The sequence below is a fragment of the Eublepharis macularius genome, chromosome 14, assembly GCF_028583425.1.
Source record: "Eublepharis macularius isolate TG4126 chromosome 14, MPM_Emac_v1.0, whole genome shotgun sequence".
Lineage (NCBI taxonomy): Eukaryota > Metazoa > Chordata > Lepidosauria > Squamata > Eublepharidae > Eublepharis > Eublepharis macularius.
The window spans coordinates 50020734-50044150 of NC_072803.1; the positions used below are offsets into that span (position 1 = coordinate 50020734).

The window sequence follows — 23417 nt, forward strand, 5'->3', positions numbered from 1 at the left end:
CTACCTTTGTGCTTCCACTACTGTGAATTTTCCATCTGAACAACTGCAAAACCTTCCTTGTGGGGTGATAAATGGGAAAGGAAGACATCTTTGAGGAAAAGCTGTGGTAAGAGTGCCTGGTTTGTAAGCAGAAGGCTGCAGGTTCAATTCCTGGCACCTCTAGTTAAAAGATCTCTGTGCGGAGCTTGGAAAAGACCTCTTTTTGCCTGAGATCCTAGAGTCCATGCCAAACTAGATGGGAACATGGCATCAGGCCACTTCATATGATGTGGAGGGAATGTTACTCAATATTAGAGCATCAGGTTCAATCCATTCACTTAACAGACCTCATGCGGGAAGTTTGGGGGGGAAACCTTTCCGTGCCTGAGGCTCTGGAGAGCTGTTCGTTAACTATGAACTTGCTAGCCAGTCTTAGGGCCAAATGACACGAGATGACTTACGTGAGTTTGTGCAAGTGTTTAGAAGTACGTGTGCTCCAACATGCCTGTGTCAACTTTACCCCAAGCTGAGCACATGTCCTGTAACTTTGTGTAGCTGTATTTGCGAGTGCCCATAATCATAATCAGCGAGTCACTGGTGCAGAGTGCCAATTTTGGTTGGCATGGGGGAGACGAGGGATGGTATCCCATGATGCGCATGCTCAAGTCTTCCTCACAATACAGAGCAAATTTGGTAAAAGTTGGCCATTGTTTCCAATGGGAAATGCGATTTGGAGCAGTCCAGAGGCCTGGGGAGGGCATTTTTGGACTGAATATTACCAAGTTTGCTGAAGACCTATTCCTAACTGTCCTCTAACAACTCCCCAAGTTTCGCAAAGATTGGACTTGGGGGGCATTTTATGGCCCCCAAAGAAGGTGCCCCCAGCCACCTCCAATCTCTATTATTCCCTATGGGGAAAACTAGGGGGACTTTCCAGGGGGATGGGGGAGCATTTTGCAAAATAAATCTACAAAATTTACAGGGGACATACTTTTGACTGTCCTCTAAAGACTCCCCAAGGTCCATGAATATTGGACCCGGGGGATTTTATGCCCCCCCCCAAAGAAAGTGCCCCCAACCACCTCCAATCTCCATTATTCCCTGCAGGGAAAACTAGGGGGAGGTATCTAGGGGGCTGGGGTGGCATTTTGCAAGCAAACAGCAGAGGGCACACCGGTACCACAGAATCGATCAGAATAGTAGTTTTGTACATAATTGGGAGCAACCAACTCCCTATATGAGCCTCTGGGCAATACCGTTCCTCAAAGCCGTGTTTTCTTGCCATTCCCACTTGTAGACTGGCAAGGTGCAGAACTGCTCATGCTTTCTGTGTCACAGCACCCACCTTATGGAATGGCCTTCTCCAAACTGTCAGGAAAGCTCTCACTTTGTCAGGAAATTTTTTAAATCCACGACTCAAGATGGCTAACAATAATATTCATTTAAGAAACAAGTTACTATGTTCCTTAATCAAGTACCCAGAATAAGTAAACATAGCTGTCAATCTGTGGACCTTTCCCTGGGAGAAAGTCCCATTGACTTCAATGTTTATTTGCTTTTGAGTAAACACACGTGAAAAAGAGTCTGGGCTGTTGTTGAGGGTCAGCATCGTGGGGCATCTACTGAGACTCACAGCCTGGCAGAGAGCCTACCACCAACCCAGACACGTGTGGCCTACCACTTGGGGAGACCACCTCAAAGTTCTTTACAGTCTTTTAGGGGCTACTAAAGCAATGTCTCATCTCTTGTCAAGACTGACGTCCAAAAGGAGTGGAGCACAACTCTTTTATGCCCTAGAGGGCTTTGGAAGCACCTGGGGGCTTTTTGAATATTGAAAGCACTTCATGTACATCTTCGGTACAAGAGATAAGCCAGGGTTGTATCCTTATACTGATGCTGCAGATGGGAGGTTGAGCCTGAAGCGTGGTAAAGCTCAATGAGTGAGTTGGTGAGAGAGGCAAGATTCGAACCAGCAGCATCCAGATTCAAATCCCAACAGTTTAGCTAGTACACAGAGATGCCTCTGATGGTGTCCCAGCTGCCCCAGTCTGTCTGGACTTTCAATCTCTGTTCCTACAAAAACAAATGAATAAACATCACTTGCCTTTTTAAAATATGTTTGCTTTATTGAAAAATTAAAAGCACAAGCTCTTTTATATATACAAGGACATTGCTGGCCATTTACAAGGCATCCTCCGTTGCTGGCTGAATGAATGGGAAGGCAGACTGTAAGAACCTCGGTCCAGGTGGGGCAGAGAGATTAAACCCCAGAAAGGGCCCAGGGCGCTAGCATGACAGGTCCTGCCTCCTTTAGCGGCACTGTGGAAGCAAGGGGCAGGGCCGAGTGTGGCTCCTCCCCCTCAACCAATTCATTGGTTCTTTGTAGCAGCCACAAGGTGCTTCTGTATGGTGTAGCAGCAGGGAGTGCGGCTTTAAACGGGCCAGTGGGGCTCTCGGGCAGGTGACTGGCCAAGTCACTCTAACAGGGACAAAAGGGCAGAGGACAGGACATCAAACCGCGGTTTACTAACCCGGCAAAGGTGATCTATGGAGGGAATTGTTATCAGAAGGTGACTCTCTTGTTTCTTCTCCTCTTTTGTTCTTCATCACCCCAAACTTTCCTACCAGGGTTTTCAGTCTGGGGGTAGGGGTGGTGATGATGGGGTATCTTAGCAGGGATAGTGCCCCCAGTACTACACCAACCCCAAACTGGTTTCATCGGAAATCCCACAAGTGTCCCATGCCTGCGGCGTCCATTTGTGTCCTGCTGGCCTTCATGTGGGAAATATCCAGATGTCACGACTGTGCACATATGCTAACACATGTGTGTCAGAGCCCTCTTGAAATCCACGTCTCACTCCCTTTCAGCTTCGGTGCCTCCCACTGTCCAGTTCCTAAAGTGCAATGTTAAATTCAGTGACCAGGAAATCAACATAGTCTTTCTCCTTCGTCTTAAAGGCCTCTGCGATGATGCGGGCCGCTTCACGGTGCTCTTTCCCCCGTAGGGCCATGCCATTTACTTCCAGGATCACGTGGCCCACCTTCAGCTTCCCGCAGTTGTGGGCAGAACCTCCTCGCTGCAGTGTGTCAGAGAGAGAGAAAGAGAGAGAAGATATAGCAAGAGCTAACATGGGGAATCTGTTTCAGTTTGTTTGGGCAAGCCGATGGTGATGGCGTTTGCTTGAATGGGTAATAAGGGTCTTGAGAAAAAGAAGTTAATGGTCTTGAAAGACTGGGGATATTTTCCATGGGTGAAGGTGAGAAACCACACCTCCATAGCAGAGCATTTGCTATGCAGGAAAGAAGTCTCCGGTTCAGACCTTGGCATCTTTGGTCCATGGGTCCCAGGTACTGGGAGAGAACCCTGTTTTCCTGACTCCCTGGAGAGCCACTGCTGGTCAGAGGAAACAATACTGAGCTAGATGGACAAGGGACTCACTCTGTAAAAGGCATCTTTGCATACTGACATACCTGAAAATGGCCAGTGAGATAACATATTTGACAGCTCTGACATTTTCAAAAGAGGTTTTACAGTTTGATCTTTAGGGATATTCAAATGAAAGCTAAACTTCACTAATACTTTGAAGGCAACCAGGTGTAGTTGTTGTTATTGTAGTAGTAGTAGTAGTAGTAATAGCAGTAGTAACAACAACATTCGATTTATATACCGCCCTTCAGGGCAACTTAACGCCTGCTCAGAGAGGTTTATAAAGTATGTTATTAATATCCCCACAACAACAATCGGTCTGTGAGGTGGGTGGGGCTGAGAGAGCTCTGGAAGAGCTGTGACTGGCTTCAGGCAGAGGAGTGGGGAATCAAATCCGATTCTCCAGATTAGAGTCCTGCCACTCTTAACCACTACACCAAACTGGCTCTCAGTATTGGTGGCATGGACCCAATAATGCATTGATTGCAGAGTATGGGATGTTTCCCATTTCCCCTTCCACTGCAGTCCACTGAGCCACTCAAAATTTTGTCCCTGTATGTCAGCAGACCCTGAGTGGCCAAGGGAGGGTCTGCAGTGGGAAGGGGAATTACTATATCCTTTTCTGAAAAGAGGCCTTAAGTTTTTGGAAATGGCTGGAAACCTGCCATTAACTTGTTAATTATTTTTATGCTTTGTTTCTCTGGAATCTTTAAATGCAACACCATCTAAAATTGGGAGCCTAGTAAAAACCCAGATGAGGAGATATTAATTGGAGTTTCTGCCTGGGAACGTGGATGACCAGATGAACCCAATTTTGTTTCTGTTTATTGCTGTTTTTAAATTTGGATGTGCATTTAGACATTTTAATTTTCTCTTTTTTTGCTGTGGGTTTTGAAGGTTTGTTTGTATTGTGTGTGTGTTTTATATGCAACTTAGACGGTATTTGGGTTGGATCCCGTGGAAGATTCCCAGATGCAAAAGCAGAAGTGCTAAAATTACTTCTCATGCTCTGTTTGCACTAAGTGAAAACAGTTGAACCATTATCTTTTCTACGTGTGCAGAGGGTATTTTTTCCCAATAAATTTTCAAATCCAAATTAAATGAAATCATGTGAACCATCTGGTTTACATTCTATTGTTCCCATATGTACATTGTTATTAAACAGATACATTAAAGTGTTTGGGGGTTGCTGCCGTCGATGCGCTACTGCTTGAGCAAGCAGAACTAGGCTCAGCACATTTCGTTTTCCACTCATGCATCCCTGGATCCAGCTTTTTATGCGTACAACGTAATCCTTTATGTGTATAAGGTGCATACAATGATGGCTGATTGATCCTGAATCTCGTTGATGAATGCTTATATATTAAGGGTTAAATTCTATATGAGGAAACAGAAAAAGAAGAAAGCAGAAAGGGGGATTTGGGGACTGAAAAAAATATATGGGTAAGAAATTTGTCTGATGCAGCAGATGGGCAATAAATTCAGGAAACACAAAAGGAGATATTTTTTCACTCAAGTAATTAATTTGTAGGAGAATCCATGCCGGTGGATGTAGTGAAGGGCACAAGCCTAGAAAGCTTTAAAAGGGGATTAGACAATTTCACGGAGGAGAAGCCATCAGTGGTTACTAGCCATGAAGATTACAGGGAACCTTCATATTCAGAGGCAGTAAATCTCCGACTGTCAGTGCTAGGAGGTAACATCGGGAAGCCCCTTGGACTCTGTACCCTGCTTGCTGGTCCTCGAGGGCCACTGATTGGGCATTGTGGACTCGATGGGCCGCTGGTCTAATCCAGCAGGGCACCTTTTATATTTGGAATCATCCCGAAAAGGAAATTGATTAAGAAGCATTTATTTGATTTTTGATTCCCCCCCTAAAATAGACCTTCTGGCTTAGAGGCACGAGGCCTTCTGCCCATGGGTGCCACCGTGGCCTTTCGGGCTGATGTTACCAATGCTCGCTCTGCCCCAGCTAGACAGTGTCTGCTTTGACATGAACTCAGATTAGCCATGGGTGCCCTGCATTCAACGTTGCCTTCCCTCTGCCTTACATCATCTCTTTTATATACACACACATATACACATGTTCATGCACACACCCTAATGAAAGCTGGAGAGCCTAGGCAAGCCTGATCTCATCAGATCTCAGAAGCTAAGCAGGGTTGGTCGTGGTTAGTATTTGGATGGGAGACCTCCCACAAAGATCAGGACTGCTATGCAGAGGCTGGCAATGGCAAATCACATCTGTTCATCTCCTGCCTTGAAAAACCCAGCAGGGGTGGCCATAAGTCAGCTATGGCTTCACAACACTTTCCACCACTAATGAAAGCTGAAACGATGCAATGCGTTCCTGTTCTTCCATCTGCTAGAAAAGAGAAATGGTCAACTGTTGGTTGCCGATGAGCTAGACTTGGACTCAGGGCTGGTAGCTGCCAGCTGTGTGGAAAGTGAGCTTAAGATCTAGGATTCCACTGCTGGTTTAGTTTGGTTCGTTGTACTAAGTGCTGACAGGCCCAGGCCCAGCTGAGACACTTAGAGTCTCTGTACACGAGACATCTTACGCAAGGATGCTCAAGTGTCGGGAGACCCAATGTTAGCCGGGAAGCGTAGTTCAAAAAGACAGAGCCAAAGGATCTGTCAAGTTCACCTCTCTACACGGGGCAGGCAGAGATCTCTCCTCAAAGGGTTTGTTAATTTTATCTTCGCCTCCCCAAAGGCTCTGTCAGTTTCACCTCCCCAGAGATGAAATTAACAAACCCTCTCAGGAGTGATCTCTGCCAGCTCTGTGTAGAGAGGTGAAATTGACAGAGCCTTTGGTTCTGTCTTTCTAAACTAGGCTTTCCAGCTAACATTGTGTCTCCCTACACTTGAGTGTCCTTGTGTAAGAGGTCTTGTGTAGAGAGACTCCCAGTCGCTGCTAATTAACAACACCTGCAAGCACTCTCTGAGTCCCGAGTGCACGACCTTGAAGAGCAGTCTTGAGTGAATGACCTTGAAGAGCAGTCTTGAGCTCCGTATCTCATCCTCCCTGTATGTTCTCATTGCAGTAATGCCAATTGGTTGCTGAACCCTGGTTGCTTCCTGAGTTCCCTGGTGACCCACTGAGGGCCAGAAAAGTTGGCCTTTCAGTATGTTTTGTACCCTTCCTTTTTTCTTCTTCATCTTGGCAAGCTTCCATGCTGCACAAATGTAACACGGAGAGGGCCTACCTGCTACCAGATGGGAAAGATGAACATGTTTTGGACGTCAATCAGTGAAGCTTGAGTTAGGCAGCTCTTAAAACTTTTTAGATAGCTAGAATTTTAGTTAGCAATGGTTATTTGTTTTTGTACCTTTTGCCCGATTTCTTGTTGAGTGCTTTAGGCTTTGGCACTCTTTAAAAGCAAATCATATTTTATTGAAGCAATGTCTGGATTTACGGACTGAACTGTGAGTACACCTCAAAAACGAACCCAGGGGGTTGGAGAGCCAGGGTCTCAGTGAAGGCAGGATTCAAAGGGCCATGCCTCTCTTCTGCCTGACTGTCTCTTAGTGGCTGTATTCAGCACCTGCAGTAGGAGGCTGGGGAGCTTGGATCCATATCCCAACTCTAGCTCGTTGTCTTGCTTTGAGGTCTTTCTGACTTTTGAGGAACCCAAGAGAGAACTACCCAATCTTGGCAGGGCCAGTTTATGTTGATGACAAAGGTTCCACGTTCTTTTCAATTCCTTTGTGTGTGATGTCCAATTGACTCAGGTGTGCATGGAAAAGGGTCTTCAGCTTCCCCCTTGCACCATTTTCCCAGTCTCAAACTGTCTTGGAGTGGGGGAGGGGGACACTGTTTGGGAAGACCCACAGCTTTGAAGGGATACACATGGATTTTTTCGACAGACCCCACACATGTAGAGAACCTGCAATTCACATTGGACTGTATACTGTCTCACCCCAGATCCAATTTTTGTGCTCCTTGGTGTGTGAATCAGTTCTATATTTCAAGCTGATGTTTCACCCTTAACTTTGATCAGACGAAAAAGCCATTGTTGGCGCATACTCAGAACATGATGACTTTAATTCCCTCTTACTCTATTTCCTTAAGAAATTGTCTTTTCTGACAGCGGAAGCAGATTTGAGTTTTTTAAAGTGACCCAGAACAAGGGTCCAGTCCCACCTGCCGTCCAATAATCCTTGAGAGAGTTGCTTAGAGCAATGGCTGCCCCATCCCCATACTACAGTTGCCAAGGAGGATGGTAAGATGTGCATGAGCTAAAATGTCACAAACCAATTTGGAACTCTGGGGGGGAGGGGGTCATTTCTTTTATTACTTGCAGAGGCAGCTTGTAATTAGCAGCCCAAACACGATGTTTGTGGAGGGAGTTCACCCCTCATTAGAGCTGATCCCCGCCTCTCTTACCTGTATGGTCACTATTCGAGGCAGGGGCTGCCGAGTGTTGGCTCCCCCCTCAATGGCGATTCCAAGAGTCGGTGCGCTCTTTGTCACCCGGATCAGATGGGACGTTGGCTCCAAGAGGCCTGGCTGCGTAGGAGGCAGAAGAGAAAAAGAAATGTCTCATGCGGTGCAATGGTTCGCTAGAAGGTGTCAGGTATGGATAGGGGAGATCTGGGTTCAAGTTCCTTCTCAGCTATCCAGCCTGCTGGGTAAATTTCCCTGGGCAAATGATTATCCCTTTCAGCGTGATCTATGCATGCCTACTTGCAAGGAAGCCCTGCTGTATTAAATGAGATTGCTTTCCTTGAGAACAAGTTTGGGAATGCAGCCCCAAATCCTAAGCAAGGTGCACACTTTAAAAAAAAGAAACAGAACTAAGAGAAGGTTGTTGTGGGTTTTCCGGGCTGTATTGCCGTGGTCTTGGCATTGTAGTTCCTGACGTTTCGCCAGCATCTTCAGTTTGCTACACCTCTGAAGATGCCAGCCACAGCTGCTGGCGAAACGTCAGGAACTACAATGCCAAGACCACGGCAATACAGCCCGGAAAACCCACAACAACCATCGTTCTCCGGCCGTGAAAGCCTTCGACAATACATAGAACTAAGAGAACTTTGCAGGCTTGTTATGGGAGCAAAGAAGACAGACACCGAGACCGTGTGATGAAGATCTGAAGGTTAGGTTTGAAAAATTGGCCTTGGAATCAGAAGTCAGACCAAAGCTGTTTCTGAGCATGTGCAGAGTCTATTTGTCCCTAACCACCTCGTTCAAGATGCTCAGAGGCACTTAGTTGTTATGTCACACAATCCATGGCTCCATATCTAATGTTCTAACTTCTGCGTCACACTAGTATTTCATGCGGTCAATACAGATTGTACTTCTGAGCATGTGCAGAATACATTTCCCTCACCCACTGAATAAATAGGGTAGTTGCCATCCAGGACTTGCAAGATGACACTTTCCCATTCGAGTCGGGGGTGAACTGCTCACTGGCTTGTTAGAAAATAAAAGCATGGACCATGCTGCCCTCTTGTGGCCAAATGCATTATTAACTTACTTTTAGTTTCCGCCACCAGAATACCAAACTGGCCGTACCAATGGATTGTTGCATTTTATGCAGCAACAAACCTTGGCTTGCCAATGAATACACATTCAGCAGCCAACTGCAGCTACTGGAGAGTTTTGCAGTAAGGTAAAAGTGCATTCACACTTTCAGATCTATGCTTGAGATATCTTAGGGGTGCACCTAAACCCTCTTTTTCTTTCTGTTATAGAAGTACAGTCAGAGTGCTAGATTAGATCTGGCAAAGTGACTACCCAGCATGGGGCATGCTGAATCCCTAACTTTGGGATAAGGAGGAAAAGTTTTAAAGTAGGCTATGGGTAAGTGGGAGGGGGAACGAGAACTGTTCCACTAAGAAAATGAAAGGTGGCCATGAAGGGCGGCCCTGCCATGTCACAGGGGACTCTGGAGTGGTCTCCCATTTCCTGATTAAGGACTCTGTCTGGTTCTGTGTTGCCCCACCTTGTCAACCCCAGAAATAGGAGCCAAGAGCCGTGGCAAAAAGCAGACATGCAGGCGAACAACACATGCACAACAGCTCTGTACAAAATTAGGAAATAAAAATGAACCATGGAAGGAAGATTCCTTAATGTCTCAGTTCAGATTTGGAAAGAAACCCAGGAAATTCAGATCTCCAAAATCCTGGCAGAAATGTGAACAAGGAGAACTTTGGTAGCACCCCTAGCCAGTTCCCTTGTCCTTCCCCTATCATGCCATCTATGCATCCTGAGTTTCTGGTAAGTCTTACTGGTTTGGGGCCTGTTTCAGCCTGCCCATCACTCCTCAATGCTTCCTGGGGACTTCTGCTCTTGATAGGACCCTGCAGCCGGCTCCTGTCTTTGGTGCTTAGCTCTGCATCCCCGATGTCCACGCCGCTGTCTTCACTAAGAGTCTGCCCGCTGTCGGAGAGCTGGGAAAGCGTGGAAACTAGGAGCAGAGGAGAAGAGCATATGACAGTTAGCAAAGCCAGATGAGGGCAACCAAGCAGGCTGGTGAGATGCTGTCCACAGAACAGACTCTTGTCCACAGCACCTTTGCCCACATCAAGGTCCACAACAGACCTAAATGGGCTCCACCAGAGAAAACAGCCTATACACGAGAAAAACTCCGGGGTGAAGGAACTAGAAGGTTCCACAAACAGTCTATGGGGCATGAAATAGGATTTAGGCAGAATGGGGTATGAAATAGGATGATGAAATAGGATTTAGGCAGAAATAGGATTAACAGTCAGAAATCAAGACGGTGACCTCTAAGTCCATAATCCAGCAGAAAAACTGAAGCTGAGTGTTTCTTCAAACCATCAGCCTATGGGTCTTAGCCAGCAAATTTTCAATTCCCGTTTCGTGTTGTCACTTCCTCATAGGCAACACTGTCTAATGGATGGTCACAAATTTTACAATAGCTCATCACCAAGTTGGTAAATGCAGACGGAACAATGTCATCTGCTGGATTATGGACTTGGGAGGTCACCGTCTTGATTTCTGCCTGTTAATAATGGACAAATACTGATTGACGAATTTTTCACCGGTTGGACTTTAAGAAGTATTGCTTGATCCTGCTGATTTGTATTACTGACTATTTATTGTATAGGATTGTTTATACTGTATGTAGAGTAGTTTGTTGACTATTGCACTATATCATACCCCATAGACTGTCTGTGGAACCTTCTAGTTCCTGCACCCCGGAGTTTTTCTTGTGTACACATCAGAGTCCGCAGCAGGAGCAGGCAACCCATGGGCCAAGCAAAGGCACGCCAGACCATTTTGCCTGGTGTGCAGTGCCAGTTATCTGAGACTGGTGCCCCAAGGCACCAGCCCAACAGTACCACTGGGGCTGGCAGAATGTGAGGGGTATACCATATATCGTTGCTGCCTCAGGCAACTCTGCCAGACGGCTCTGAGGTAAGCCATTGGGGTTTGGTTGGCTGCCAGTCAGAAAGATGCAGCCAACTTTTCCGTTCACGGTCCCCCCAATTTGCCTTCTGCACTACATCCCCTGTCAGACATGGCTTTTGTTCAAGTAGGTCCTGTGATGCCAAGCATAGCCAGGGCTTTTTTTCAGGGGGAACGTGGGGGAACGGAGTTCCGGAACCTCTTGAAAATGGTCACATGGCTGGTGGCCCCGCCCCCTGATCTCCAGACAGAGGTGCGGAGGGCCATCTAAACTCCCCTCTGTCTGGAGATCAGGGGGCGGGGCCACCAGCCATGTGATGATTTTCCCCGAGGGCAACCCACTGCGTTCCACCACCTCTTTTCCCAGAAAAAAAGCTCTGAGCATAGCCATTGGAGAGAGGGATCCCTGCTCCCATTTTCACCAGCAGAAAAGCTGGTTGGATCCCCACTCCCATTTTCACCAGCAGAAAAGCTGGTTGGATCCCCACTCCCATTTTCACCAGCAGAAAAGCTGGTTGGATTTAACTCAGTGTGTCTGGCTAAGTACAGTCCTCATCTCCCCTGCCACATCCCCCCTTTTCTTTGCTGGCATGACGTCTTTACGGGGAGATTTTTTCCCTGGCACTTGTGCCCCAAAGGCTGTCTCTCCCTGGTCTATGAACTGGCCTACCCATACCGGAGAATGACTTGGCAGAGTGCTGAGGTTGTAGAGTGGACGGGGCCATTTCAGACTGTGGGGGTTACCTTTTCCAAACTTCCTCATCAGAATGATTCACTGCAAGCGGAAAGCCAGCACAGACTGTAGTAAACTTTCCCCCGATGTATTTCTTTAGGGAGTTTTTAAATGGAGCCATTAAGAAGGTGCAAACTGGGCTTTAATACCCCAACTGCAGCACAGAACAGATCGCAAAGATATACAGCGATGCAGAACCCCACTGAATAAAAGCCCTAGACCTGGTCTGTGTTTCCAGCAGTGGCCAGCCAGAAGCCCAGAAACAGGCCACAGCAGCCCTCTTTCCCTAGCAAAGGTTATTCAAAGGTATACTGCTTCTAAACAAGGAGGTTCCAATATCATGTTATTATCATAGCTAATAACAGTTGAGCCATAATTTTGTCTTCTACAGCTCGCTTTCCCAGTACTGCCCTGCAAAGAGGCTAGGAAAGGATCAAAGGTCATGCTTAACTTGATACTTGAGAAATACTGGGGAGGGGATGGCTGTGTGGGACTCGTGCTTTCTCATGTACAGGGCTCTTCACGTTAATCCCACATCAATGGGGCTGGCTGTGGTCACTTAGCAGTAAAAGAAAAGGGACCATTGCTACTGCCTGCAGACAAATAATCACTGGACAGAAAACCAACACTTAGTGTTTAATGAGTGTGGGCATGTGGGAGGGAATATGCCTTGCTGTTTAAACTCCCCAAGCGATTTCCATTTGGGGAGGACTCAGAGCTCTGTGTGTTTTGCATGCAGAAGGCCCAGATTCATTCTCTGGCATCTGGCTCAGGAATCTCAAACAGCTGGCATTGGGGCAAGACCGTTTCACGTCCAGGAGGCCAGAGAGTGACTGTCAGCTTCAGCAGATAACACCGAGGCAGATGGAAGAACGTGCTGGTATGGTATAAAGCAACCTCCTATTGCTTTTAAGAGAGCAGTGGCAAAACAGTGGTAGCAAGGCTGGCCCAAGACGTTTTGGAGCTCAAGGTGAATCACGTTGCCTTCTCCCTGCTTGCCCCCTTCCCCTTGTTCCACAGAGCGGGAAGAGAGGGGGAAGAAGGCCCTCCTTGCATCCTCAATGGATGGAGGGAAGGATCTGGCTCACTGCTGGTTGCCCACTGGGTGTGGCAAATCCTCCTATGCTGCAGGCAGGCAGAGCGATGATGGCAGGTTTTTGTGCCTCCCCAACTCTGGTGCCCTAGGCAACTGCCTAGGGACACATAACAGATTCGCAGGCCCTGGTAGAACATTGCATACAGGTTTAATCCTCATTGGCTTCAGGGTCAGACTGCCTAAGGCCCCATATCTATCTATCTATCTATCTATCTATCTATCTATCTATCTATCTATCTATCTATCTATCTATCTATCTATCTATCTATCTATCTATCTATCTATCTATCTATCTATCTATCTATCTATCTATCTATCTATCTATCTATCTATCTATCTATCTATCTATCTATCTATCTATCTATCTAGATGGACCAGGGGTCTGATTGGCTGTGAAACAGCTTCATGTGTTCTAAAAGCCAGTTTCTAGTTTAAGGAGAAGCTGCCTGGAAGAAGATGATTCATGACTTTTAATACAGAGATATATATACGCACTGGAAATGGCATGTCCTGCGGGGCTGCAAATTATTCCTGTCTAACCCTCGGGGAATGTTGCTGACTAATAAGTAACATTAGAGATAATTATTGTTAATTCGTACACAGCCATCAAATGCAATTTGCAGAGCAAAACTGGAACACTCATTTGCAACTCTTCAGCTTTCATTATTGGTATTTTCGATAGGATGATGGAAGGGGGAGGGAACGCGGTGCTGGTGTGGGTGTGGCAAAGCTCTCTGTACGGGATTATCTGTGAAGGCTGTTTTGAACTGTAGAGCAGTATGATCTAAAGGGAGCTTACATCGCTGGTCTTGGCAGAACGACACTGGCTGCCCATTTATTTCCAGGTGCAATTCAAGGTGCTGGGTTTTATTAAGTGGTGTAATGGTTAGAGTGTCAGACTAGAATCTGAGAGACCCAGGTTCGAATCCCCACTCTGCCCTGGGAACTTGTGGGGTGACCTTGGACTAGTCACTCTCAGCCTAATCTATTTTACAGGGATGTGGGAATAAAATGGAGGAGGGAAGAAAGACGTTGGCACCCACTTTTGATCTCCATTGGGGAGGAAAGCAGGGTATAAATGTCTAATAATAATAATAATATTGGGATTGGGTGAATGTCACTCATTTGATTCTATGTATATTCAGTTTTGCTGAATCAAGCGTTCCATTTCATCTTCTGCTGTTGACCCTCTACTGTGAACTTCAATAACACAGATCAGAAAGGATACACTGTTGGATATTTATTATTTATTTCACTGAATGCATTTAACTCCCCCACCTTTATCCCCACTGGCTTATATCGTTTCCCTTTCCTCTATTTTATCCTCACAACAACTTGGTGAGGAGGTTTAGACTGAGAGTATGCAACTAGCCCAAAGTCATCCAGCAAGCTTCCATTGCAGAATCAAGATTTGAACCTGGGCCTTCCAGATCCTACTCTCACACTCTAGCCACTACACCAAAATGGCTTATTCAATACATGGCAGTTTCAGGTGGGTAGCTGTGTTGGTCTGCAGTAGAGCAGCAGGATTTCAGTCCAGTGGCACCTTAGAGACCAACAAGTTTCTCAGGGTGTAAGCTTTTGAGAGTCAAAGCTCTCTTCTTCAGATATGGTATCTGAAGAAGGAATTTTTACTCTCGAAAGCTTATACCTTGAAAATTTTGTTGGTCTCTAAGGGGTAAATATACGCTATACTCTACACTTCCATGGTAGTGGCGGAGAGAGCCCTTAAGTCAGAGCTGACTTATGGTGACCCCTGGTGGGGCTTTCATGGAAACTATTTTCCTACCCCCCCCCACTACTTGGTTCATTAAAAAATACCTTTTCCTGCTAGAACAGTGCAAGACATACATGCCTGCTACTTCCTTTCCCTTAAAATGCCTACAGCACTTATGCCTTGAACTGCAGTATGAACCTTCCTGCTTTATAACAATCTCCTCTGCCCAATATATATATACATTTCTTATATAGAGATAGATATAAGGTCTTCTCTGCATGGTGGTAGAGAGAGCCCTTAAGTCAGAGTTGACGTATGGTGACCCCTGGTGGGGCTTTCATGGCAAGAGACTATCAGAGGTGGTTTGCCATTGCCTGGCTCTGCAGCCCTGGCCTTCATTGGAGGTCTCCCATCCAATTACTAACCAAGGCCGATCCTGCTTAGCATCTGAGATCCGATGAGGTCAGGCTCACCTGGGCTATCCAGGTCACAGCCTACTTCCATAATATTGCTGGGGAGAAGAATCTGGAAGCATACCTAGTATTACCTGTAATGTGCAGAGTGGTAAAAGACCACCATCTCCCCTACACTCCCATCCATCAACTAAGCTGGGCAACAGAGATCCCGCTATATATACCTACCCTTTCAGAACGGCGAGGGGAATGGTGAGAACTGGAAGCAGGGCCTTTTTGGTTGTGGCACCTTGATTTGTGGCATTATGTCCCTACTTTGTTTTGCTTGGCAACAACTTTAAGCCCCAGGCAAAGACCTTCCTTTCCCCCTCCAGGCTTTCAGTTGAGCTTTTTGGGTCCTAAGCATTTTATGGTCCACCTCTTATTTTTAATTTGTGCTCATTTATACATTCCATTTCATTTATTTACCTTTCGAGAACCACAGCTCTCTTCATCAGATGTATGCAGCTGACAAAGAGAGCTGTGGTTCTCAAAAGCTTATGCTACAATAAAACTGGTTAGTCTTAAAGGTGCTAATGGACTCTTTACTATATTGCAACTACAGACTAACACGGCTAACTCACCGGATTTATTGACCTTTGTTTTTCTGCACGTCTTCTAAAAGGTTATGTATTATAATCTGTTATGAGAATAGATTTTGAGTATTGCAAGATGTCTCAGCAGCACCATGCTAAGGATCAGGAACAAAATATTTTTAATCAAGGAAATATTTCCACCCCCCTCCGTTTGGGTCTGCAGGGGGATGCACAGCAGCCGTGATGGTGGGTTATCCAGACCTGTAATTTGTATGGTCTCATGTAAGATTTAACTCAAAGTTCCTCATCCTTTTCCCTGCAAATGACAACAGCGGAAGGAGAAAGGATCAGGCATAACTACACTGGGGAAGGGACTCAGAGCCAAGCTACAAGTGACGCCTGACACAGGTTGGACACTTGTCAGCTTACCTCAAGTTTTGATGGGAAATGTAGGCGTCCTGGTTTTACAGCTTGGCTCTCCATTACAGCTGCAAGACCAGGATGCCTATGTTTCCTGTCAAAACTTGAGGGAAGCTGACAAGTGTCCAACCTGTGTCAGAGGTCACTTGTAGCTTGGCTCTCAGATGAACGATCTTTCCAAGTGAAATGAGCGGCGTTTGCAGTATGCAAAATCAGCCACAAGAGGGAAGCAAAGTCACAGCTAAAAATGAAGTAGTGCAATCCTTATGATCCTTGGAGCTTTTCGCGCTCCGCTAGTATGAGCCGGGCCACTTCTCCTGGACCCTTTCAGCTCACCGATACAGTCGTCTTCTGACGTTATATGCTGACTGCATTTAATCTTTGGAAGGATAGCATTTTGAAGTCCTTTTGCAGGCTGTCAAAGAAATTTCACCCTCCTTTGTGGCCTGTCAGCCACTAGACTCTTCCCTTGGTCTCCTAAAAAGTGTAACTTGGAATCTTGTTTATAATTATGGTTACCAGTTGACGGCATTTCCCCCCAAAACTTGGACTGGCTGCTGGTCCAGGAAAGATAATAACTATGGGACTGCCTTCCTCCCTCTGTTCCTCCACGGCAACTTTGCTCATCTGAACAGGGTCTCCTGCAGGTGCCACCAAGCACATGGGAGAAATCAACAGCAGCCCGTGCACGGGCTTTCTCTGTGGTGGCCCCCCACCCTGTGGAATGGCCTGCCTGAGGAGGTCAGGAGAGCCCCCACATTCCTAGCTTTCTGCAAACAATGCAAAACCGAATTATTCAAAAAGGCTTTTGTTTTGTAGGGAGAGGGTCTCAGATGCACCATAGACTTCACCACTATGCCTTATGTACTATCGGTTACTTTAAATATGTTCTTCTATGAGCTACTTGTGCTTCATGTTATCTAATGTCAGTCCTAGAATTGCTGATGCTCTGTTTCAGTATTTCCTCAGCTCTGTATTGGATTCTTGCTAATGTAAACTTGTGTTTATTTATCATTGTTTACAGAAATGTCCTTGATACTGACTGTACTAATCTCACACTGTGTAGTCCGCCTTGAGTCTCAGTGAGAAAGGCGGACCATAAATGACATAAATAAATAAACAAGCAAGCAAGCAAGCTGGTCTTTCTAGGCCAATATCCTCTTTCCTACAGGAGGCAACCAGATGCCTCTGGACAGCCCGCAAGGTTGATGTTCCCAATTTGTTTGTTATACCACTAATGTCAAATGAGTATTAAAAACAGTGGAAATGGATCCAACTGATTTAAATGTAATATGGAAAGAGGAAGCAGGACAGAGAGCCGAAATAAAGACTTGTGGCTTTGATTCAGCCCAGGGAGAAGCACCCATGGAGTGGGGATTTTTAAGTCAGAACAGCACAGCAGTGAAATTTGGTCATATCCCCCCGTTTCATTAATCCCCATCAATGTATCTAGCCTTTATTTAAAACACTCTATATTAACAGCATCCACTACATCTTGTGGCAGTGAATTCCACAAATTAATTATATACCATGTCACATCACTTCAGACAGCAATCACTGGTGCTATGAGCCCTTTTCAGATATGACAATAATACATACCTGCCAACTGAGCACATTGGGAACTTGAGCTATCTACAATACTCCGGATATGTAGGGTTTGCCATGTGTGAACAGGGGCAATGTATGTATTTACCACATACCTAATGGTCTCAGAAGGTGTGACTGCAAAACCCTGAAAAATCTAGGGGTCAGTTTGTGTGTAAATGCACGCAGCCATATGTGCATAGTAAACATGTGTCTTGCCCCAGTTCACACAACCCCTTCATCACACATAGCGAGAGGCTTGCAGGTAGTGTACACTCCTAGTATGTGGGACTGTAACATCTTGAAAAGGTCTATTTGTGTACAACTGACTGGACTGTGGATTGGAAAATAAACACCAGGTGCCAGCAAAGCTGCTAGAGTTGCTCGACCCCGCTACTGTAAACTGCAGAGTCGCTACAGAATAAAATAAAAACGTCATCTTATCTGTTCTGTTTGCTTTACACTTCTGTGTCTTTTGGAGCAGATTATGATAGCCCAGGCGAACCTGATCTCATCAGATCTCAGAAGCTAAGCAGGGTTGACCTTGGTTATGGGAGACCTCCAACGAAGACCAGGGTTGCAGAGGAAGGCAATGGCAAGCCACCTGTGTTAATCATCTCTTGCCGTGAAAACCCCACCAGGGTCACCATAAGTCAGCTATAACTTGAGGGCTCTCTCCACCACCATGCAGAGAAGACCTTATATCTATATATAAGAAATGTATATATATTAAGCAGAGGAGATTGTTATACAGCAGGAAGGTTCATACTGCAGTTCAAGGCATAAGTGCTGTAGGCATTTTAAGAGAAAGAGAGTAACAGGCATATATGTCTTGCACTGTTCCAGCAGAAAGAGGTATTTTTTAATGACCCAACCAGTGGGGAGGGGTAGGAAAATGGTTTCAATTATCTGACTGATGCTGCATGAAGTAGCACTATGAAACCAGAGACTTCTTTCTGCAGAAGAGAGCAAGCCGGTGGAAAGGCGCAGATCTATGCTTTGCAGGGGGAATGCAGGTCTAGCCATGACAGACCTGTTGTTCATGAATTCATCTCTGAGAACTGCTTCTAGATCAGGGCAAAGGCCCACCTGTTCCAACATCCTCTTCCTAACAGTACTGCAAGCTTACGGGACTGAGTGTGGGATTTGAGTCCAGTGGTACCACGGAGACCAGCAAGGTTTCCAGCGTGTAAGCTTTCGAGAGTCAGAGCTCCCTTCTTCAGACACGAGTAGGGATGGAGATTCCTGAGCTTTTATATCCCAATCAAAGGTGGGTGGGCTGTTATAAGGGAGGGCAGCAGGATGTAAAGGGACAGTGCAGCTTAATTAGAAGGGAGATGTGTAGCAAAGGAAGACCTCAGGATGTAAAGGTACAATGCAACTTGGTTAGAGCAGAAATCAGCATCTGTAGTGAGACAAATTAGGTAACCTTGTTGGTCTGCAGTAGAACAGCAGGACTTGAGTCCAGTGGCACCTTAGAGACTAACAAGATTTTCCAAGTGTGAGCTTTCGAGAGCTCCCTTCTTCAGACATGAGCAGGAATGGAGATTCCTGGGGCTTAATATCCCAGCCAAAGTTTGGTGGGGTGTTACAAGGGAATGCATCAGGATGTAAAGGTACAATGTAGCTTGATTAGAGCAGAAATTAGCATCTGTAGTGAGATAAGAATCCCAAGTCTCTGTTCAGCCCTGGGCGTGCAGGATGGGGGTTCATTGTTCTGACTTTGTGAATAAACTCCATTTCAGCAATTTCATGCTGTAATCTCCCCTTGACAGGGGCGAAGGCCTCCTACGATTTTCTTCCCAGTAACTGTTCTTCAGAGAGATATTTTACCTCTCTCCTTAGCCGTCATCACTAAAAGCCCAACAGACCAATCATCCATGAATTTGTCCACTGCCCTTTTAGACCAAGAAAACTAGTAGTGGCCATTAAACCTTTCTCATAAGTTAATTATTCACTGTTTGCAGCGCTTCCTTGTCCGTATCCCAGATCCCATCAAGGGGGGTGAGAAATTCTCTCTATTTATTTTTCACTCCATAAATATTGTCGTACATTAAAGGGTCAAGGGTTGATGATGGCTTACCCTGCCATTTTGAGTACCCTGTGATGACCCCCGAGTGTTTAGTGTACCGGACAAGAACTCACCTCTAGCTTGGGGCAAAGACCTCACTTCGTTGACATCTGGCTCACTGTTGGGCCGATGGACTTCCACCATGATGAAATGCTGCGTGGTGCTGGACTCTGGGCCACCCTTTTCACTGGGGGGAGGAGGAGCCGGGTGGGATGGTGGAGGAGGAGGAGAAGGGGACAATGCTTTGGGGCTTGGGAGACTGCTGGCCGGAGTAGCCTCAGGGGAAGGAGTCTTCAACCTGGTCGGTGATTGGACCCTGGGGAAAGGTCCTATTGGGTGTTGGTTGACCAATGACAAGTGAGCATCCATAGGCCTTCTGGAGATGGATGCATAGATGGTGCTGGAGGCAGAATCCTCCGTGGAGGAAGTGGCTGTAGAGGCAATGCTGCTGGTGTCCTTCTCTGAGAGGCTGGGAGACGGCGTGGGGACCCGCGGAGCCATGAAGAACAAGCCTGACTGGGAAGATTCCGAGGAAGGCCTCTTGAGGGTATCTTTTGCTGGGTTTCTGTTCTGGGAAGTGGAGGAGTCCGCTGTTTGAGAAGAAGGACTGGGTGGCGGAGGCTTGAAAGCCGGAGGTTCCTCAGAGAAAGATGAGACCTCATCCTGATAAATCCAACAAAACAAAGACTATTAGGCTGGGTTGCCGAATACGGAGGGAGCGCTCATGTCTTTGAAGTATGGCCAATGTGTTAACTTTGGTATTCTGCTGCCTGCACATTTTTCAGAAAAGAGGCCCTTACTCTGTGGTGGAGTACCTGCTTTGCATGCTAAATGTCTCAGGTTCAATCTGCGGCTACTCCAATGAATGACCTCCAATAGGATCTCTCAGAAGGGAGTGCCTGAAATCCCAGACTGCTGTTGCCAGTTATAGATAATATTGAGCTAGTTGTACCATTGGCCTGACCCAGAATAAAAGCAATCCACAGGGCAGGGCCACGGGTCAGTGGGAGAGTGCGTGCTTTGCATTACCAACATTAAAACACTGCAAAAAAGTAATCCCAGTGTGATTTTACATGCAGCAAGATTTGAGTCCAGTAGCACTGTAAGAGACCAACAAGATTTCCAGGGCAGAAGCTTTCTAGAATTAAAGCTTCCTTCTTCAGATGGTTGTACATGAACTTGAATAAATTCTTTTGTGAGATGTTTTACTGATGCAAAAAGGAATTATAATGGACTATGATCAGTAATCACTTCACACCAGGGTTTCTTTTTTTGTGTAGAACTTTATTAATACAGATGTGTGCATTAGTAACTCAGAGGGAGGTGACAAGAAAGGTACTGAAAGCTATGCCCAATTGTACATTCTCCAGTTACAGAATTCATTTTAGAAATTTTCCTTCTCAAAATGGAATTGAAGAAGAGTGGTGCGCTGTGCAGAGCAAAGTTCCAGAACAAGAAGGAACAGGACGGGGGAAATCAGCTACTAGGAGTGTGCATTTTGAAAATTTCCATTGTATTTTTGTATCCTGGGCTGTGGAGCAAAATGTTTATACTGATTGGGTAGTTTGCTAGAGGGGCATTGAGTTGGACTCAACATTTGTTAGTTGTTTTTTTTTTCAATCTCATGATTTTTGTGGCCATTCTTTTCAATAGAGGGGGGGGGCAATCGGAGACTGTGGGGCAGCTGTTTTGCACTTTAACAGCACCAAAATTACACACAGCCCTCCCTCTAATCTAAATAACCCTAAGTTTCAAGCAGATTTTACAAACACCCAAAGATCTGCACAGCCACACTAAGTTCTCTCTACTAATTCCTAATATGACTGTCAAGCAGCAGCCAGCAGGAGAGCTTCAGGCAGCCACCAGCATTTTAAAAAACAAAGCCCTGTCTGCGTTCATTTCATCCCCCTACTTTTACACTGACTGACAATAGTTTTTTTTTAAGCCCCACTGAAAACTCTGCATTGGCCTTCCTTCCTTGTTGCAGATTGTTGTTTATTTTCTTTTAGACAGTGAGGAAGGCTTCTACTGCAGACCCCACCACCCCAGCCATTGCTTATTTCCATTATTTCCTATGGGGGACTTTCCGAGGGGGGGGGCTGGAGTTGTTTTTCAACGAAATGCCATAAAAATTGCAGCAGAGTATCTTGTGCCTATCTTTCAAATAACCCCAAAGTTTCAAGCAAATGGGGCAAACTGCTTGAATTTTGAGCAAGCTCCCCCCCCCACCATTAGGCTTTTCTACTTTCACAAAAAAAGTCTCTCTCCAGCCCACAAGGAAGAGGGAAGGAGAATGTCATCTGTCTTTGGGATTGGCTGGGAGTACTCTTTGCTCCTCCCTTGCCATGATCTGATTGGAAGTGAGAAATTCAGTACAGAATTCAAATGTGAGCTCATGCTGCATTGCTGGTAAATGTCAGAACTTGAAAAAAAAACCCAACAGATTTCAGAAGAGAGGGGATTCATGATTACCAAGCAGCCTGGACCAGTGTTTCTATTCCGTAGAGTCACAAGAAGTGCTTGAAAACAGTTTTTTCCAAGATTTTTATGGTTTGGGATTTTCATTATGCACAGCTCTATCTACCAAACAAGCTTCTAGTCCTTTGGGCTGTCAAGATGGGTTTGTGGGAAATGCTGAAACTGGCACAACATAATGCCCCGGTGTACACAGCATTAGGCTGTATAAATATTCAGCAAGGTAGTGCATAATCAAGACCTTTTCTCTGTGATGGAATCATGCTGCTCACATCAGGACTGAAATTCCTGAGAAAGAATATTGTAGAATAAATGCCAGACAGCTGCAATGCAAACTCATCGCTTACTCTGTCAATTTATGTTCATTTGATGCTCCTACATATGCATATTTATCATGGCCTTTCAGATTCTTAGCTGCTAAGCTAAGGGAGCCCCCATCAGGAAGAGGAAAGGGCAAGAAGAGAACATGCCTTACCAGGGAGATATCCGGTAGAGCATTGATGCTGCTCTGGCATCCGTTTCCACTCCCTTCCAAGTCGGATGTATTCTGCCAGCAGAAAACAAAAAAAAACCCCTCAGTTAATGCTGGAGAGCAGTTCAAAGGGCTGGTGTGCACAGGCATGTATGCCACCCAATTTCTTGGCATTCAGGCCTGCTCCACATGAGCCACAGAAAGAAGTGGTTTTCCAGTTTTGAAATACTTCTTTGCCTGGTCACTTCTATATAGTCCTAACTCATCATAGGTGATTATCCTGGTGTCCATGACTTAACTGCAGTGAATGTTGTAGTCATTCTATGAAGTCATACATTCACACATTCCACTGGGTAGAATTCATACTAGGCGGCCTGCTGGTTAGGCCCCAGTGTTTTACAGATTAGAAGGGAAGACATCAAGGAAGTCTTGGGGCTTGGGCAACACCACTGAGACTTCAAACTCCACACTGGCTCCTGGCATCAGTTAACTAGTCCTTTGCACACAATACCAGGGACCAGTTAAGATAACTCCAGTCCTACAAAGCCTCGGTTTTCAGACTGCCACTTATTCTAGATAACTTGTTATGGTGGGTATCGATTTGACCTCAACTGGGCTCTCCTACTTGTCCACCATGCCTGTTGCCCGTGGATTTTCATCAGACCCCTCCAGTGGAGAGCTGACGATGGCTGTTGTCTCAGGCCTGTTATGCCTCTGGACTGAGTCCCACATTCCCTGACATCACACACACACACACATCTGTATACACATAAGTATGGTATACATACCTGTAGATCTATGTTAATTTTTCAGAAGTGATCCATAGCGGATAAGCTATGTTTAGGGGTCTTTACTGAAAAATCCCTGGGATTTTCAATAGCTGTCTGACAAAAGCGATTAGATTCATGGAGAAGAAGCTGAGCAGCAGGACAATGAGGTGCAGGCAAGCCAGGATTTTCAACAGGTGAAAGTCAGCTAGCCGCTCCCAGCCCTCCAGGATCAACTGCATCTGCTGAGAACCTCTGAGCAAAACTACAAGAAACAAATTAAACAAGGAGGCTCGCGTGAAGGGAGTCG

At 45.9% G+C, this 23417-nt stretch overlaps 1 protein-coding gene across 2 annotated transcripts in view; it reads right to left on the reverse strand.

Annotated features, from left to right (window-relative positions):
* Nucleotides 1-2873: 2873 nt before the first annotated feature.
* The window catches only part of WHRN (whirlin), a 175003-nt gene continuing 154459 nt past the window's right edge, over nucleotides 2874-23417 (reverse strand). For both annotated transcript variants that reach the window (XM_054998355.1, XM_054998357.1), the window contains 5 exons: nucleotides 22344-22415; nucleotides 19468-20056; nucleotides 9641-9819; nucleotides 7797-7919; nucleotides 2874-3056 (listed from right to left, as the gene is read on the reverse strand). In XM_054998355.1, the coding sequence (XP_054854330.1) occupies nucleotides 2874-3056; nucleotides 7797-7919; nucleotides 9641-9819; nucleotides 19468-20056; nucleotides 22344-22415 (1146 nt within the window). The remainder of the gene's footprint in view (nucleotides 3057-7796; nucleotides 7920-9640; nucleotides 9820-19467; nucleotides 20057-22343; nucleotides 22416-23417) is intronic.